The 18838-nt window shown below is 41.2% G+C and overlaps 1 protein-coding gene across 5 annotated transcripts in view; it reads right to left on the bottom strand.

The window, feature by feature from the left end:
• strbp (spermatid perinuclear RNA binding protein) overlaps positions 1-18838 on the bottom strand; it is a 145222-nt gene that overhangs the window by 68038 nt on the left and 58346 nt on the right. For all 5 annotated transcript variants that reach the window (XM_078426304.1, XM_078426308.1, XM_078426307.1 and 2 more), the window contains exon 2: positions 14625-14816. Coding sequence is in view for 1 of the 5 variants with exons in the window: in XM_078426308.1 (XP_078282434.1) it covers positions 14625-14627 (3 nt within the window). In the remaining 4 variants the exon portion in view is untranslated. The remainder of the gene's footprint in view (positions 1-14624; positions 14817-18838) is intronic.

The raw sequence follows: 18838 nt of genomic DNA, 5'->3' as shown, positions 1-18838 counted from the left end.
AGGAGCACCACATGGCTGCGTACTCTCCCCTCTCCTTTACACTCTCTACACCAACGACTGAACCTCCACAGACTCCTCAGTCAAGCTTCTCAAGTTTGCGGATGACACAACCCTGATTGGACTGATTCAGGATGGGGAGGAATCTGCCTACAGACAGGAAATGACACAGCTGGCGTTCTGGTACCTTCGCAACAACGTGGAGCTCAATGCTCATAAGACAATGGAATTGATTGTAGACTTTAGGAGAGCTCCCCCTCCCCTCCCCCCACTCACCAACAACACCACAGTCACATCTGTGGAGTCATTTAAGTTCCTTGGAACCATCATCCCCAGGACTCCACAGTTATAAAGGCCCAATAGAGGATGTACTTCCTGTGGCAGCTGAGAAAACACAATCTGCCACAGGCAATGATGGTCCAGTTTCATAGAGTCTGTCCTCTCCTTCTCCATCATAGTCTGGTTTGGCTCAGCCACCAAGCATGAAATCCGGAGTCTGCAGCGCATCGTTCGATCAGCCGAGAAGGTTGTTGGCTGCAACCTTCCCCCCATGGACGAACTGTACACTGCAAGGGCCAGGAAGCGAGCTGGTAAGATCATCTCTGACCCCTCTCACCCAGGCCACAAACTCTTTGAAGCACTTCCCTCTGCAAGGCGACTCTAGCCTGTCAAAGCCGCCACAACCAGACATAAAAACAGCTTTTTTCCACGAACAGTAGCTCTACTCAACAACCAAAAGTCGGTAGCCTCCTTTTGCTCTGGTATTTTATCTCATTCATCACATGTTTAAATTATAATGTTTTATTCTTAATTGTTTACTGGATATCGTGTTGTTACTTGCGAGCAAAGCACCAAGGCAAATTCCTTGTATGTATACATACTTGGCAAATATGCATTTCAATATGCATTTTGCATATTTATTGTTTCTGCACTGAGAATAGTTGAGCTACCATACTAATCTAATGACATTAACATGAAAGATTCTGCACTGACATGATATAAATGATTTTTGATTTGGCAGGTATTTTCTTTGTGAAGATCCTCGAAAAGTTTTAATTTGGATTTCCTATATTTTACTACCCAATAACAACAAAAATGACCTAAGTAATCTAATGCTGAAATCCACATAAATACTTTTTAAAAGTTGCCATTGACAATATGTGCAGTTGACAAAGTGATAAGTGATAGATTTGCACGAGTAAAAAAGATTAATTGGTTAAAAGTACTTGAAATGACATTAATTAACTAAACTATGGAAATATTTGTCATTTAGTTGCATGACATCCTGTGCAAGTAATTGGGGGTTATCTGCTGAGCATAAAAACTGAATGGTGGCTGCTGCCCTCCAAAGCTAACACTCTCTTCTGGATTAGGTCCATCACTCATACTTACAGCTCATTTCTCCCTCTAACTGGCAACAAAATGGGAAAAAGGCCGGTACCCAAACTACAGGATATAAAGCGTTTGTTGTAATAGATAATAGACAATAGGTGCAGGAGTAGGCCATTCGCCCCTTCGAGCCAGCACCACCATTCAATGTGATCATGGCTGATCATTCTCAATCAGTACCCCGTTCCTGCCTTCTCCCCATACCTCCTGACTCCGCTATCCTTAAGAGCTCTATCTAGATCTCTCTTGAAAGCAAACCTAGTGTTTGTTTGATTTCTCTCACCAACTTGTCTTCAATGCTTTTTCATTATTGCTTTACCAATTGGTATATTATACCTACATATTGATTCACCAATTATTGGTTTGCACAGAATCCAGACAGCAACCCTTGCATGCTAGTATTGTGACAATAATCATGAAACCACTGGATTGATGCAAAAGGTATTTGGCTGACTAAACATCAGATAAGAAAATCTATTATCCTAAGCATAGCTCCAGACTTCAGTCCCACCAATGCTATTGATGCTCAAAAAAAGACACACAGTGTTGGAGAAATTCAGCAGGTCAAGCAACATCTCTGGAGAACATGGATAGGCGACTTTTCGCGTTGGAACCCCCCCCTCATGCTGCCCAACCCGAATCATTGCCTATCCATGTTCTCAGAGATGCTGCCAGAACCGCTGAATTACTCCAGCACTTTGTGTTTTTCTTAGTAAGCTGGCATCTGCAGTTCCTAGTGTTTGCTATTAATGCTCATCATTCTCCCCAATTCCCATGTAACTAAGAAAGAACAATAAATGCCAGCCTTGTCAGAGACTTATGACATCCTCCAAGTAGATTAGAAAATGTTACAACCAGCCATTAATTACTGATGTGGAAGATTTTATTCAGAATTAGTGCTTAAAGTTCAGGTAGGACCCAAAAGCAATGGTAAATAATACTTCTAAAACTGTAAGGATAGGCTATTACCTTCCTGGTTGTGCTCAGTGTTAAATGACAGTGTGCCTCATGGTGCTTAAATGTCCTTTCACCCCCTCAAAGTTGCTTAATGTTCTGGGAACAGTCCGAACACTACCTCTAATCTCAACTCTAATTATTCTCATTACAGGTTTCCATTGTGTACAAAGCTACCCAGCCTATATTTCATTCTGCCTTATTGGTAACAGAACTTGCACATTCTGGTCTCTACAATATTTTAATTGTTAATGATCAGATTGCACCAGTATTTAAATTAACCAAGCTTCTTCAGGTGATGCTTAGCTAACCTCTACAATCAGATCTGTATTTCAATTACAGATCAGTGAAGTCTTGTATGAACAGTTGAAGGTTATTAAAAATGTATATTTTTTTAAAATTCAATATATGCACACGTGTCCATCTTGTTCAGACACTGCAAATCTTTGCACGAGCTTACCTACATATATACTTGGTAAGTCATCCAAACTTCAATTAATTGGAAAGAATCGTTGGTTACTTGTGGCATCTTCCTATGATATTTGGAACAACTTTCCATCTTACAGTCTGAAGAAGGGTCCCGACCTGAAACGCCACTTATCCATTTTCTCCGGAGACGCTGTCTAGCCCGCTGAGTTACTCAAGTATTTTATGCCCATCTTTCCATCTTGTTTCTTGGGGTTTTACACAGTGTATTCATAGCAGCATACAGCCGGTGAGTACTAAAACCTCTATTACTCCAAACATTAAACAATAATGGATGTGGCTTGAAACTATCTTATCCTGTGCAACACAGGCACTCCAAAAGAAGAATCACCAGGCTAATTATTGGTATGACAAGGTTATCTTATGAATTTCTCAAGAAAATAGATGTATGTACTTTGTGTTTAGAAAAATGAGGGGGGATCTTATTGAAACATAAAATCCTTAGACAGCTTGACAGGGTAGATGTCAAGATGTTTCTACTGGTAGAAGAATCTTGAAAAAGAGGACATAGTTACAAGATTACGGGGCTGTCATACACCACAAAACTGTGGTGGGTAGTAACTTCTGTGGAATTCTCCATATCAGAGGGTTGTGAAGTCTAGATACTTGGGAGTATTTAAAGAAGTAGTGATACAATTTTTAAAATTACGGTATTGGGGACTATGGGAGACTGGCACAGGAGAGGAGATTAGGCCAAAGCATAAAATACATGATCAGATTGCATGGTAGGATTAGCTTGATAGGCCGAGTGGCATATTTCTGCCTCTATCTTCTTCTGTGTGCTAATAAAGAGGTAACTAGCTGCCAGGACATGAAATTGCAATTTTGCTGGTGAGTCAAACTGGGGTAAGCATTTCCAAAAATGCAACATCCACGTTGACATGATCGGTTGCATAGTCGAGTATTGTGTACATAATATCGACAGGTATGGCAACTTCCCAGAACTCTAGGTTTATAATGCGCAGGTACTTCCATTTTGCTTTGATTCAACAGGTAACTGAATCATTACACATCATATTAAATTTAACAGTGCCCATTGATTAGCACTACATCAACCTGCACTGTAGTAAAAAGAAACTGAAGATGCTGGTTTACAAAAAGAAGACACAAAGCGTTGCAGTAACTCAGCGGGTCAGGATGCTCACCGCAGAACTTGGACAGATGACGTTTCAGGTCAGGGCTCTTCTTCAGACTAATTGTGGTGGTGGGGGAAGAAAGCTAAAAAAGAAGAGGGGAAGCCTGGCAAGTAAAAGGTTGATGCTGGTGGGGGGGGGGGGGGGTGGGTTGATATGCAGATGGTTGGACAAAAACCAGCGATGAAAAGGTCAGAGATGGAAAAGGGGTGAGATAAAAGGATTGAAGCATTGCGAATTGTGAAGCTAGAGGAAAGAATGTAGGTGGAAGGGAGGTGGGAGGAGAGGAGCAGGTGCAGGTTTAGGTGGGGTGAAGGGGAGAGAGGGGGAAAAAGGAGGGGGATAAAAGAAGAGGGAAACAAGGGGGAGGGAGTGATTGGTTGCCACACTATTCTTTTTTATGCCCTGGCTTCTTTTCATACATAGGTAACCAGATGGCTGGACGGGAATTCAAACCGGGTAAACATTTCCAACAATCGGAAATCATGTAAAGCTCAGTCACATTAATTTTAATAAATCGTAGTAGAGAGCCCAACGTATTGCACTTTGATGGAGCCCTTGTTGAATCTTGTTGATTCCACTCTGACGTTTATTTCTATGAATAAATCAAAAAGCTTCTATTGTACCTTTGTCACTCTGTAGGCTTAAGTAATGGGAGTTACAATTCAATGTCCTCTACAGTGGCTATTCTAGACCCATCGCTAGCACAGTATAATTTAAACTAAATATGCTTCCGACTACACTGCAAACATGCAAGGAATCCACTATTCCATCACATGGTTCAATTATGTTCACATCACTCTGGCTGTACAGAAAATACAGTTTTATGCAGTAAAAAAATGCTGTTTTACTGCCATTTCAGAATTGAAATATAAAATCAGAAATGCGTAAACCATATCCCCTCCATTATTTTAATGTACTCCCAAATTAAGCACTGCATATTTCATTGTGTCCTTTTTTCTCACGGATAGCTCACATACTGTTAACAGTTAACAGTTGAAATGCATCTACATGTTCCTCCACAGTTAACTTGGCTCAATGATAGAAAAATCATCTTGAGGCAGAAGATTGTGTGTTCACGCCCTAGAGCAGCGTTTCAACACAAAATGCAAATTGAAATTACATTTACTGCAGTAACAAAGGAGATGTACATTCCAAGGTCTCATCTTTTGGATTAGATGGTAAATGCATGTATGTTCGTTCAAGTGGATATGGAAGATCTCATTCCATTAGTTATATAAGAAGCAGAGAGATCCTACTGTTATTATGTCCAATATTAATGAATCCAGCAAAATAGAATAGCTTTGCACCTGACTGATTTTTTAAAATATGGTCACAAACTCCTGGTTTATTCATCTGCAAAAAGAAAGCAATTAGTTGCAAAGCACTTTGTTTCCCTATGAGAATTTGAACACTGCTAAACAAATGGCAGTTCCTTTCCTATGTTTTTGGAAAATGGTTAGATTTACAAAATTTTTCATTTACCAAATGAGCTAGATTTCTCACCCCTTTATCCAGCTGAACTGCAGCTAATATTATTGGTTCCACGTTCTGGTCCTTACATCTGTGTTCTTCCTATAATGTTAAATCATTGATTTTACTTTGTGCTTTGCCAATCTCTCTCTATTTGCTTAGGCTGTTTTTTATGTCCCCAATTTAAGAATTTCTAACTGTAAGACTTGTTTTATCAGCCTCATCCACAACCATCTGCCTCCCAACTTACTTGTTAGGAAGATTCTCATTCAACATGCACATTTTTTCAGGGCGCTGGCACTGATTATTTGTTACCCTTTGCTTCTGCATATAAACGGTGTCTTTTTCTACTTCCTCCGAGTTGTATTTATCCTGTCAGATGCTAAGATTTGAACTTGTCAGCATTTCTTTCTTGGGAAAATAAACATTCCTCAGTGTTAAATTGAAGATTGTAAGTTTTATTTCTGAGGTAATAGCCAGTGAGTCTATTACCCTTTTTTCCCCCTTTTTAATCAGAGATATCTCCGGTTTGATGACCATAATTTATTTATATGTTATGACAATTTAAAAGAAAAAAATGATCATATCAGCCTAAATTATTAATAGATTTATTCACGAATAAAATTCTCTGAGTGATGTCCAAAGTTTAGTGTCAGGAGACAAAATCTAAGAATTTAACCAAATTAATCCTTTGAGTTCTTATTAACACAGATGAAATTCTCTTTTAAGGAAAAAGAATGGTTTTTCACCAGAAATAAAAACAGAATTTTACAAGCAAAGTTTACCAGTTAAGCAAACAAACAATATCTTAACAGATTTGTAACTTTAACAGCAGAATTCCCTTACCATTGAGACTAGTTATGAACTACATTGGCCATTCTGAGCATGGTTTTCATAAAAGTATTGCGTTGAATTTCCAGTCCCTCTGAGTCTCCCGCAAAGGAAGCATAATTACTCTACGATTTCTTTAATTACTCTGCACATTTTTCCTTACAGTATATATTGGGTATATTAAAAAGCTAAACATTCTGAATGATCAGTATCTGTAATCATAGTATTTATTCATAGTTGGAATAATGCATGATACTGTGGATACTGACCAGAGATCATCCACTGTATTTATTTCGGTCAGGCTTCTTTGTAGAATTCCTGCCCTGCTGATCGACTCTCCCACCAAATGCATTACCTCATGCTTCTCTCTGGACTGAATACCCATTGTCACTTCTGTGTCCACCAAACCTATCTGTAATACCATACTGCATGCAGCATGGAACATCCACTTCATTATCAACAACGTTGCCAGTTTTGGCTTCAATCAGCAAACTTCTTATTCACGCTGCTAACATCACAGTCATTAATATTTATCACAAGAGAAGTAAATGCTTAAAAGCGTGTAAGTGTACAGAGCACAGATCCCAAATAACTATATTTCCTGCTGTTCTCAGCCCTTGTGACATTTTTTAGCTCACCTTGTAACTTTCCCTTAGATCCCAGAAGTTTTTTCCTTTCCAATGAAATGCCTGGTGAGGTTTTGATAAATGTTTTATCAAAATCCACAAAAATGAGCATTTCTATACAGTGTGGAAACATGCCTTGCGGCCCAACTTGCCCATGCCATCCAACATGGTCCATCCAATCTAGTCCCACCTACCCGCGATTGGCCAATATCCTTCAAAACATAACCTATCCATGTACCTGTTGAAATGTCTCTTACACATTATGATTGTACCTGTCTCAACTATCTCCTCTGGCAGCTCATTGCATATCCATACCCCCCTTTGTGTAAAAAATGTTACTCCTCAGGTTCCTATTAAATCTTTCCCCCCATAGCTTAAACCTATGTCCTCTGGTTTGCGATTCCCCTAATTTGGGCAAAAGACTGTGCATTTACCCTATCTATTCCTCTCATAATCTTGTACACCTCTATAAGATCACCCTTCATCCTCCTGTGCTTCAAGGAATAAAGTCCTAGCCTGCTCAACCTCTCTCCCTATATCTCAGGCCCTTGAGATCTTGCAACATCCTTGTAAATCTTCTCTGCACCCTTTCCACCTCAACAACACCTTTCCTGTAATATGGCGACCAAAACTGAATGCAATATTCTAAATGTGGCCTCGCCAATGTCTTATACAACTGCAACGTGACATCCATTCTCAATACTCTGACCGATGAAGGCCAAAGTGCGGAAAGCCTTTTTAACCACCCCATCTACTGTGATGCCACTTTCAAGGAACTACAGTGCATTCAGAAAGTATTCAGACCCCTTCACTTTTTCCACACTTTGTTACATTACAGCCTTATTTAAAAATGAATTTAAATTTTTTTTTTATCATCAATCTACACATTATGCCCCATAATAAAAAAGCGAAAACAGGTGTTTAGAAATTTTGGGTCGGCCCGCCGCGGACCTTTCATCGTCCGGCGCGGCCTGGAATAGGCCGCGGGATTTTTCTCTGCCGGGGGCTTCAATGCCAGGAGCCCCGACGTGCAGCGGCAGCGTCTTCGTCCGCCCCGGATCGCGGGGCTTGGGTCGGCCCGCTGCGGACCTTTCACCGTCCAGCGCAGCCTGGAACGTGGCAACTACAACAGCCTGACCGCGGGAGAAGACGGCAGGGGAGAGAAAAGACATTCTGGCCATCCATCACAGTGAGGAGGTGACTGCAGGAGACTCACTGTGATGGATGTTCCTTTTTTTTGTTTTGTGTTGGTTTGTGGTTGTGTGTGCAATTGATTATTTTTATTGCTCTTATTGTTGGACTGTGGGTGACAAAATCTCGTCTAAAAGACTTGTTTTTTTGGATGACAATAAAGGTTATTCTGATTCTGATATCACATTTACATAAGTATTCAGACCCTTTACTCAGTACTTTGTTGAGGCACATTTGGCATTGATTACACCCTCAAGTCTTCTTGGGTATGACGCTATAAGCTTGGCACACCTGTATTTGGTTAATTTCTCCCATTCTTTTCTGCAGATCCTCTCAAGCACTGTCAGGTTGGATGGGGAGCGTCGATGCACAGCTATTTTCAGGTCCCTCGGGTTCAAGTCCGGGCTCTGGCCGGGCCACTCAAGAACATTCACAGACTTGTCACGAAGCTACTCCTGCGTTGTTTTGGCTGTGTGCTGAGGGTGGTTGTCCTGTTGGAAGGTGAACCTTTGCCCCAGTTTAAGGTCCAGAATGCTCTGGAGCAGGTTTTCATCAAGGATATCTATGTACTTTGCTCCGTTCATCTTTCCCTCGATCCTGACTAGTATCCCAGTTCCTGCCATTGAAAAACATCCGCATAGCATGATGCTGCCACCACCATGCTTCACGTATGGTATTGGCCAGGTGATGAGACGTGATGGCATTCAGGCCAAGGAGTTCAATCTTGGTTTCATCAGACCAGAGAATCTTGTTTCTCATGGTCTGAGAGTCCTTTAGGTGCCTTTGGGCAAACTCCAAGCGGGCTGTTATGTGCCTTTTACTGAGGAGTGGCTTCCGTCTGGCCACTCTACCATAAAGGCCTGATTGGTGGAGTGCTGCAGATATAGTTGTTCTTCTGGAAGATTCTCCCATCTTCACAGAGGAACTCTGGAGCTCTGTCAGAGTGACCATCGGGTTCTTGGTCACCTCCCTGACCAAGACCCTTCTCCCCCGATTGCTCAGTTTGGCCGGGCGGCCAGCTCTATGAGGAGTCCTGGTGGTTCCAAAGTTCTTCCATTTAAGAATGACGGAGGCCACTGTGGTCTTCGGGACCTGCAATGCTGCATAAATTGTTTTCTCCCCTTCCCCAGATCTGTGTCTCAACACAATCCTGTCTCTGAGGTCTACGGACAATTCCTTCATCTCCATGGCTTGGTTTTTGCTCTGACATGCACTGTCAACTGTGGGACCTTAGTTAGACAGGTGTATGCCTTTCCAAATCATGTCCAATCAATTTAATTTACCATTGGTGGACTCCAATCAAGTTGTAGAAACATCTCAAGGATAATCAATGGAAATATGGATGAACCTAAGCTCAATTTTGAGTGTCATAGCAAAGGGTCTGAATACTTATGTAAATGTGATATTTCAGGGTTTTTTAAAATTACTTTACAAAAATTTCTAAACACCTGTTTTCCCTTTTTCATTATGCGGTATTGTGTGTAGATTGATGATAAAAAATTTTTTTAATCCATTTTAAAATAAGGCTGGAACGTAACAAAATGTGGAAAGAGTGAAAGGTCTGAATACTTTCTGAATGCACTATACTCCTAGATTCCTCTGCTCGACAACCTTTCCAGAGCCCTACCCTTGTTAAACTTCCCCAAATACACCTCACACTTCTCAGTATTAAATTCCATCAACCATTCCTCAGCCCACCCACCCAACCGATCAAGATCCTGCTGCAACCATCTTGACAACCATCTTCACTATCTACAATACCACCTAATTTTGTGTCATTTGCAATCTTGCTAATCATGTCTAGTATGCTCTCATCCAAATCATCGATATACAGTGCCCTCCATAATGTTTGGGACAAAGATCCATCATTTATTAATTTGCCTCTGTACTCCACAATTTGAGATTTGTAATAGAAAAAAATCACATATGACTAAAGTGCACAATGTCAGATTTTAATAAAGGCCATTTTTATACATTTTGGTTTGACCATGTAGAAATTACAGCTGTGTTTATACATAGTCCCCCCATTTCAGGGCACCATAATGTTTGGGACACATGGCTTCACAGGTGTTTGTAATTGCACAGGTGTGCTTAATTGCCTCCTTAATGCAGGTATAAGAGAGCCTTCAGCACCTAGTCTTTCCTCCAGTCTTTCCATCACCTTTGAAACTTTTATTGCTGTTTATCAACATGAGAACCAAAGTTGTGTCAATGAAAGTCAAAGAAGCCATTATGAGACTGAGAAACAAGAATAAAACTGTTAGAGACATCAGCCAAACTTTAGGCTTACCAAAATCAACTGTTTGGAACATCATTAAGAAAAAAGAGAGCACTCGTGAGCTCACTAATTGCAAAGGGACTGGCAGGCCAAGGAAGACCTTCACAGCTGATGACAGAAGAATTCTTTGATTGGAATATGGGTGAACAAAGCTTAGAGATTAAAAAGGAAACAAAAGGGGACAAGGTATAGAGAAAGGAGTGAAATATGAAGCCAGAAGATGAGTTGTTGGTTCAAGGAGCTGGGGGTTGGGAGGAGGGGAAAAGGGGGTTGGGATAGTGGTGTGCACCCAGGTGGGTCAAAGGGGAGAAAGGGGGGGGGGAAAAAGGGGTACGGTTTTATTAACTAAAATTGGGGGATTCAAAGTTCATACTATTCGGCTGTAAGTTACCCACGTGGAATATGAGGTACAGTTCCTCCAGTTTGCGAAGGGCGTCACTCTGGCATTAGAGGAGGCCCATAACCAAAAGGTTGGTATGGGAATGGAAAGGGGAGTGAAACTAGTTAGTTATTGTGAGGTCCAGCAGGCCAGGGCAGACTGAGCACATGTTTGGTGGAACCGTTGTCTAGTCTATGCTTGGTCACGTCGATGTTTAAAAAAAGGCTATATCGAGAGCACCAAATGCAGTAGTTAAGGAAGGTACATGTGAACCTCTGTCTTACCTGGAAGGGCTGCTGGGCTCGGATGATATAAGGGAGGAGGCAGGGGGAAGTACCTGGAGAGAAGGGGTGGGGAAGGGATGAGTGAATCAACGAATTGCAGAGGGAGCGGTCATTACAAAAAGCAGAAAGTGGTGGGAAGACATGACTGGTGGTGGGATCAAACTAAAGGTGGCAGAAATGGCAGGAAATTATATGTTGGATGCTGAGGTTGGTAGGGTGAAAGGTTAGGACCAGGGGAACTCTATCTTTGTTCCGTCTGGAAGGAAGGGAATGAAAGCAGAACTACAGGACACAAAGGAGACATGGGCATTGTATCCGCCCACATCAGCAGGGGGAAACCATAAGTACTTACAAAAAAGACATCTCAGATATCCTAGAGTAGAAAGCCTCATCTTGGAAGCAGATGCGGTGGAGTCAGAGAAATTGACAGTAGGGGTTGGAAGGTGTAGCCCAGATAACTGGGGGAGTCAGTGGCTTTATAGCAGACGTTAGTCGATTGTATGTCTCCTGTGATGGAGACGGAGAGATCAAGAAAGGGGAGAGAAGTGTCAGAGATAGTTCAAGTGAATTCGAGGGCAGGGTTAAAGTTAGTAGTAAAGTTGATGAATTCAACAGGTTCTCTGCGCAGGAGGCAGCTGTGATGCAGTTGTCGATGTGGCGGAAAAAGAGTCAGGAGACGGTGCAAGTGACTGTTTGAAACAACGACTGTTCAATGTGACCAACAGAAAGACAGGTATAGCTGGGACTAATATTAGGCTGACTTTCATTTGGTTACTGTGTTTCTACTTTCCTTTAAAACGTTGGCACTATATTAGCCATTTTCCAATCCTCTAGCATTGACATAAGTCAAAAACGATTAGGAACTTATATTTAGACCCAACACTTTCCATTCCTTGCTTTTAAGAGCTTTGGGCACATTTAAAAAATGTTGGACCCCTTAATGTTTCATTACTTGCAATGTTTTCAATTTGCAATACTTGACATTATACCTCGTTAATGTTAATGCTTGCATCAACCCACTCTTCCAAGAGGTCGTACACAAAGTTTTTATTTAGTCAAACATATCCTTTTTCTCCATGCAAGTTACTGTTCTACTTTCCTCAAGTGACCTACTTTCCTGTCATCCTCATTAACAAGGAGCAGAAAAAACAAGGTGTGCACTCAATCAACATCACTAAATAAGGTTATTTCCTCACAAAGGTAGACACAAAAAGCTGGAGTAGCTCAGCGGGATAGGCAGCATCTCTGGAGAGATGGAATGGGTAACTTCACCCATTCCTTCTCTCCAGAGATGCTGCCTGTCCCGCTGAGTTACATCAGCTTTTTGTATCTAACTTCGGTTTAAACCAGCATCTGCAGTTCCTTCTTACACAGTACTCATTAAAGTGTTTGTAAGTGTTGATTCTCCTAAACTGTAGTCGTGGTCATCATGGTCATGGAAAAGACGCTGCCGAAATATGCAAGTCGTTCTATCCATCATGAAGCATCATCAACCACCCACAACTCTTAGTCTTGATTAGGACACTTGCTTGGTCTTAATTGTCCTGCTACTACCTTTCTGAGCCAGCAGTGTTATTGCTGCTGACTATATCAGGTAAAATGAAGGATGGTTAAAAATGAATGATGGTTATGGTTACCCAGGATGGACTAAATAGAGAGGGGGATGGAATCCCACACGGATATGAGCTGTGTTTATTAGCAAGGAAATGTTAAACTAACTGCCATTCATTATTAGGAATTGTCTCTTTCTCCCCCTGCATGGTACATCCAGGTCACTGTAGATTTAGAAGTCTTATTGGATGAAACAATCCTAGAGAATACTTTCTGCCCTCTTTTACTATCTCTATCCACTAAGCATAATTTCACATATATGGAATCAGTTTAGCAAATGCAATGCAATGGTATTCTTTTCATAATAAGATGACCAGAATTATATAACATTAAAACAAAGAATCCATACAAATTTATCTATAACTTCTCGGCTTTCAATTCTATCCCTTCGAAATAAATCCAATGCTTAACTTGGTTTTGTTATGACTTTCTTAGTCACTGACACAGCTTTTCGTGATTTCTGGTTATTTCTAAGATCATAAAGTAAAATAGAACCTCCTTATTTTCTTAACAAAATGTAATATTCACACATGCCAAAACAAAAATTAATTTGCCCTTTTTGTAAGTTTATGAATGTTCTCTTCAAATATGCGGCATCCAGCATCATAGAGTCATGGTGCTACACAGCATGGAAATAGGCCCAATTCGGCCCAATTTGCAACACGTCTCATTTGGCCTAAATTTGGCTATTATCACTCTAAACCGTTCCTTTCCATATATCTGTCCAAAGTTGTAATTGTATCTCTTTCCATAGCTTCCTCCAGCAGCTTGTTCCATATAAGGACTACCCCGAGTTAAAAAAGTTGCCCTTGAGGTCACTTTTAAATGTCTCCCCTCTCACCTTTAGCCTATTGCCTCCAGTTTTAGAATCCTCTACCCTATGAATAAGACTGAATATTCACCTTATCCGTGCTTTTCATGATTTTGTACACTTCAATAAGCTCGCCCCTCAGTTTCCGACGTTCCAAAGAAAAAAGGTCCCATCCTCTTCATTCTCTCCCTCTAACTCAAACCTGTTATTCTCAGTAAAGTCCTGGAGAATCTCTTCTGCACCCTTTCCAACTTTATGCAAAATTATGTAAGGCGCAAATTCCATTTGCACTATATTAATCAAGCCAGAGCAAATCCACGGCAAATTTTCTATCTCCTTTAATTTCTGTTGGCAATTAACAATAGATATACACCCTGCAAAAACAATATACACCCCGCAAATTCATTAATTCATTAGCTATCACGAGAATTTTCTGAGTTACATTAAAATTTACATTGAGAGTAGAATATCCACGAATAAATTCAAAGCTTAACTGTGTCGAGCATATTCATTAAATTAAAACTGCATTTGCACTGATAGTGCTAAATCGGGTTGAGGGAAATGTGAACGTAGACTGCAAAAAGTCCATGGACACAATAAAAAAAAACATTATTTTCAACATTATTATTAGTATATATTTAGAGCAGTACTCCCCTTGCAGTCGTCAGTGCTTCTTGACTTAACCACATAATTAGGTGGTGTAATAAAGTAATTTGAGCAGAAGATTAAATAGTGCTGACACGCGGCATCCGTTTACCTAACAACAGCCAAGCCAGCTGATGCATCTCTGAGAATATCCCGATTCATTCTGCAATGATTCTGCTAGACAGGACAATGACAGGCGCCCAAAATCTCAGCTATGCAGCAGAGACCAAGGTCATTTGGCATCTTACGGCAGCATGTTAACGCCAGTTTCATTAGAGCATGTAATTTATGAACATCCTCTTTGCAATTAATAATTCATATGCTGCAGACTCTTGAGATTTCATTCTGTGGTTTAAAATTCTGGCAATAAATCAAGAATGTTATACTCTACACATGGAATAGCAGCACCCAGGTACATAATATCAAACTACTGAATAGATTTTTTATTAGGATATGCCGATTGCATTCATTAGATCATTATTAGTAATTTTTCACATAAAACACAAGGTCATAAGTGACAAAGCCCAAGGACATACCATGATTCTCCACTTGCTATTCCAGCTTCTCTTTTGTGCCTTGTCCTGTTCGATGCTCCTTACTTTCCGCAGTCTCCTCTAGCCACTGGTTTTCCTTTTTGCAACAGAACTTCCTCATAAGCCCTTGTAATCCCTCGACAACTCAGATCTTAAAACAGCAAATGGTATGGCAAGGCGTTCTATGTAGTATACCTGCAGAAAAAGGACACAGTAGTTCAAAGTGAAAAATGTGTAGTAAAATAACATTTGCCCAAGGACTGTAATTTAAAAGATATATAATCAAATTAAAGTGAACCATGCATATCGCAGTTCTAAAATCTTAAGATTATGTGGAATTAAAACTAAATTCACAAAACCAATGTATGAAAAGGTAACTGTTTTAAAAAGTGATTGTTCTATGGACTAAGGCTCTGGGGAATGTGGAACCAACAGTCTGTAGCATATCTAATTGAATGCTTGGTACTTTATATTCCTAAATTTCTGGATAGGTTAATCATGCCAAGATTTTGTTCGTCACTTTTGACATACAGTGCCTTCCATAATGTTTGGGACAAAGCCCCATTTATTTATTTGTTTGTTTGCCTCTGTGCTACACAATTTGAGATTTGTAATAGAAAAAAAACACATGTGCAGTGCACATTGTCAGATTTTATTAAAGGCCATTCTTATACATTCTGGTTTCACCATGTAGAAATTACAGCTGTGTTTATACATAGTCCCCCCATTTCAGGGCACCATAAAGTTTGGAACACGTGGCTTCACATGTGTCTGTAATTGCTCAGGTGTTTTTAATTGTCTCCGTAATGCAGGTATAAGAGAGCTCTCAGCATCTGGTCTTTCCTCCAGTCTTGCCATCACCTTTGGAAACTCTTATTGCTGTTTATCAACATGACGACCAAAGTTGTGTCAATGAAAGTCAAAGAAGGTCGGAGAAAAGCTGCAGCCAGAAGCAGCAAGAGCAAGTATTGGCTGGAAGTAGGTGAGTCACACGCAAAGAAGATTTAAAAAGATCGCCAAAGGCCCGTTTGAAGTGTTTTCCGTGAAGGTCGGAGAGAAGCAGCAGCCAGAAGCAGTGAGAACGAGTATTGGCCGGAAGTAGGTGAGTCACAGGCAAAGAAGATTTAAAAAGAGTGCCAAAGGCCCAGATAAAGTGTTTTCTGTGAAGGTCAGAGAGAAGCAGCAGCAAGAAGGAAGCGAGAGTGAGTATTGGGTGGAAGTAGAAATGGCCGGCAAGTTGGTGCAGTGTGTTTCCTGCAGGATGTGGGAAGTCAAGGACGCCGCTGGAGCTTCTGGAAACTACACCTGTAGGAATTGTGTCCAGGTGCAGCTCCTGAAGGAACGTGTTGGGGAACTGGAGAAGCAGCTGGATAATCTCACGGCCATACGGGAAAATGAGAGTTTCCTGGACAGGACCTACAGTGAGGTCACGCTAAGGATACAGGAAGAGCGAAGGTGGGTGACTGTGAGAAAGGGGAGTAAACGTGGAGTGCAGGAGGCCCCAGTGTCTGTGCCTAATGAAAACAGGTGTAGCCTCTTGGGAGCTGTTGGGGCAGAAGACGCTTCCAGTCCGAGCGATGGACAGGTCGGTGGCTCCAATCCTAGTGATGAGACTCAACTGGCGAGACCGACGTCAGGCAGAGCTATAGTGGTGGGTGACTCCATTGTCTGAGGTGCGGACAGGAGATTCTGTGGCGGCAGGCGACTCGAGGATGGTCTGTTGGCTCCCTGGTGCCAGGGTTCAAGATGTCACGGACCGACTTCAGAACATCCTCGAGAGGGAAGGTGAACAGCCGGAAGTAGTTGAGCACGTGGGCACAAACGACATCGGGAAGAAGAGGAAGGAGGTTCTGCAACGTGAGTTTAGAGAATTAGGAAGAAGACTGAAAAGCAGGACTTCTAGGGTGGTTATCTCTGGATTGCTTCCTGTACCTCGTGCTGGTGAGGGCAGGAACAGGGAGATAAGGGATCTGAATGTGTGGCTTTGGGGCTGGTTCAGGGAGCAGGGATTTAGATTTATAGACCATTGGGATCTCTTCTGGGGTAGGGGTGGCCTGTACAAAAGGGACGGATTACACCTTAACTGGAGGGGGACCAACGTTCTGGTAGGCAGGGTTGCTAGTGCTACACGTGTGGGTTTAAATTAAATAGTTGGGGGGAGGGGTTGACAAATTGGGAATATAAAGATGGAGTTAAAGGGGAAGTGAGTACAGGAAAAGTTGCAAAGGGCTCCTGAATTAATGGGAAGGAAAGTTTGAGAAGGGATAAGAGAGTGAGGTCAGGGCCAATAGTGACCGACCGGTGTGAGAGGGGAAGTGAATACCAAAGTTATTCAATCACTGCATGAAAATTAATTATCTCCCATCTCATTAAATGTAATTTTACACACGTATACAAGCTCTACCCATGCATTTGTGCGTACTAATCAGATTATAGTATAGTACTGAGCAAAAAAAACATAAGGCTGGTGGAACTTAGCAGGTCAGGCAGCATCTGTGAAGGGAATGGACAAGCGGTATTTCGGTTCTGAAGAAAGGGCCTGACCCGAGATATTATCCATTGCCTCCACAAATGGTGCCTGACCCCATGAGTTTATGAGCCTTTTGCATTTTGCCCAAGGTTCCAATAGTATTGTAGTTAAGTATTTCAACCATCTGCAAAAAGAGTCTAAAATATCACATTTCTCAAGCACTTAATAATAATGGTGTACAATGGAATCTGTATATAACGCTCACAGCCAGATGGTTATTCATAGAATACTACTTGTTATGGGTGGGATTAAAAATGTTGTTCGTGAACTGAATTTTTTGCACATTTTTAATTGAAGAATCAAACCCATGGATTGCATGGGCTAGATTTTGAAAGGAAAAGCTCAGGGATTAAATAGACTGACAACAGTAGGGTGGAACTTTCAAAGGAAACTTCAATAGGGTCTGAAATGTACTAATTAAACTGCACACTTCACATTCAGAAGCAAGCATTGAATAGCAAAATTAACAGAATATGCATTCAGTATTGCTGTGTAAAATGGAACTATTTGCTTTGGTACATGTTCCAAATGAGTTGATAGATGTATCTGTCCATGCTCCTAATAAAGAACTAGTTTTGGAGAACACAATGGACTGCAAATGCTGGAATCTTGAGCTGAAGGAACCCAGCAGGTCTGACAGCATTTGTGAGGGAACTTGTTTGTCAACTTATTCAGTGACTCTTCCCTGTTTTTGTAAATGCACCACAGAAAGCATCCTCTTCAGATGCACAATAACTTGGTATGGCAAAAACTCTGCCCAAGAACACAAAAAACTGCAAAGAATTGTGACCGCGTCTCAGAAAAGCAGCAAACATAATCAAAGACCACTCACATCCCAGTTATTCTCTCCTCTTCCCTTGAAAACATTTACCATTAGAATCAAGAATAGCTTCACCTCTGCTCTTGAATGGACCTCTCATATGATTGAGATGAATTTTCTGACCCTCCCCTCATTGCAGCCCATGCATTTAAAAAAAAATCTATAACTTCTCTGTAGCTGTATCATTGAGCTGTTTATTTCCTCCTTCCTGATGTACTTTTAGGATGTTGTCTACATGGATTTTAATTAGGCATTTTATGAAGTCCCTCATGGTAGGCTGATACAGAAGATTAAGATACACAGAAGTCCATGGTGTGTATATATATATAGGCTGTCAAAGGATTCAGTAGGCTATAGTTCAGTTAATAAAATGTGTAGGAAAGAACTACAGATGCTGGTTTAAATCAAAGGTAGACACAAAATGCTGGAGTAACTAACGGGACAGGCAGCATCTCTGGAGAGAAGGAATGGGTGACCTTTCGGGTCGAGACACCTTCTTCAGGCTGATGTCAGGGGAGTGGGTGGTACAGAGATAAAATGTACTCGGAGACAGTAAGACTGGTAGGAGAACTGGGATGGGGAGGGGATGGAGCGGGAGGGAAAGCAAGGGTTACTTGAAGTTAGAGAAGTCATTGACAGATATGGGTGGAGAAATGGCAGATGATGTTTAATCTGAGCAAATGTGATGTTTTGCACTTTGGGAAGTTGAATGTAAAATGAAAGTACAGAGTTAATGGCAAGAAACCTCAGTCTGAAGAAGGGTCTCGACCCAAAACGTCACCCATTCCTTCTCTCCAGAGATGCTGCCTGACCCGCTGAGTTACTCCAGCATTTTGTGTCTAACTTCACAGCATTGATGTACAGAGG

Source organism: Rhinoraja longicauda, chromosome 31 (assembly GCF_053455715.1).
Source record: "Rhinoraja longicauda isolate Sanriku21f chromosome 31, sRhiLon1.1, whole genome shotgun sequence".
In the NCBI taxonomy this organism is placed as follows: Eukaryota; Metazoa; Chordata; class Chondrichthyes; order Rajiformes; family Arhynchobatidae; genus Rhinoraja; species Rhinoraja longicauda.
Note: the sequence above shows the minus strand (reverse complement) of the source record. Positions and strands in the feature narration are given on the sequence as shown.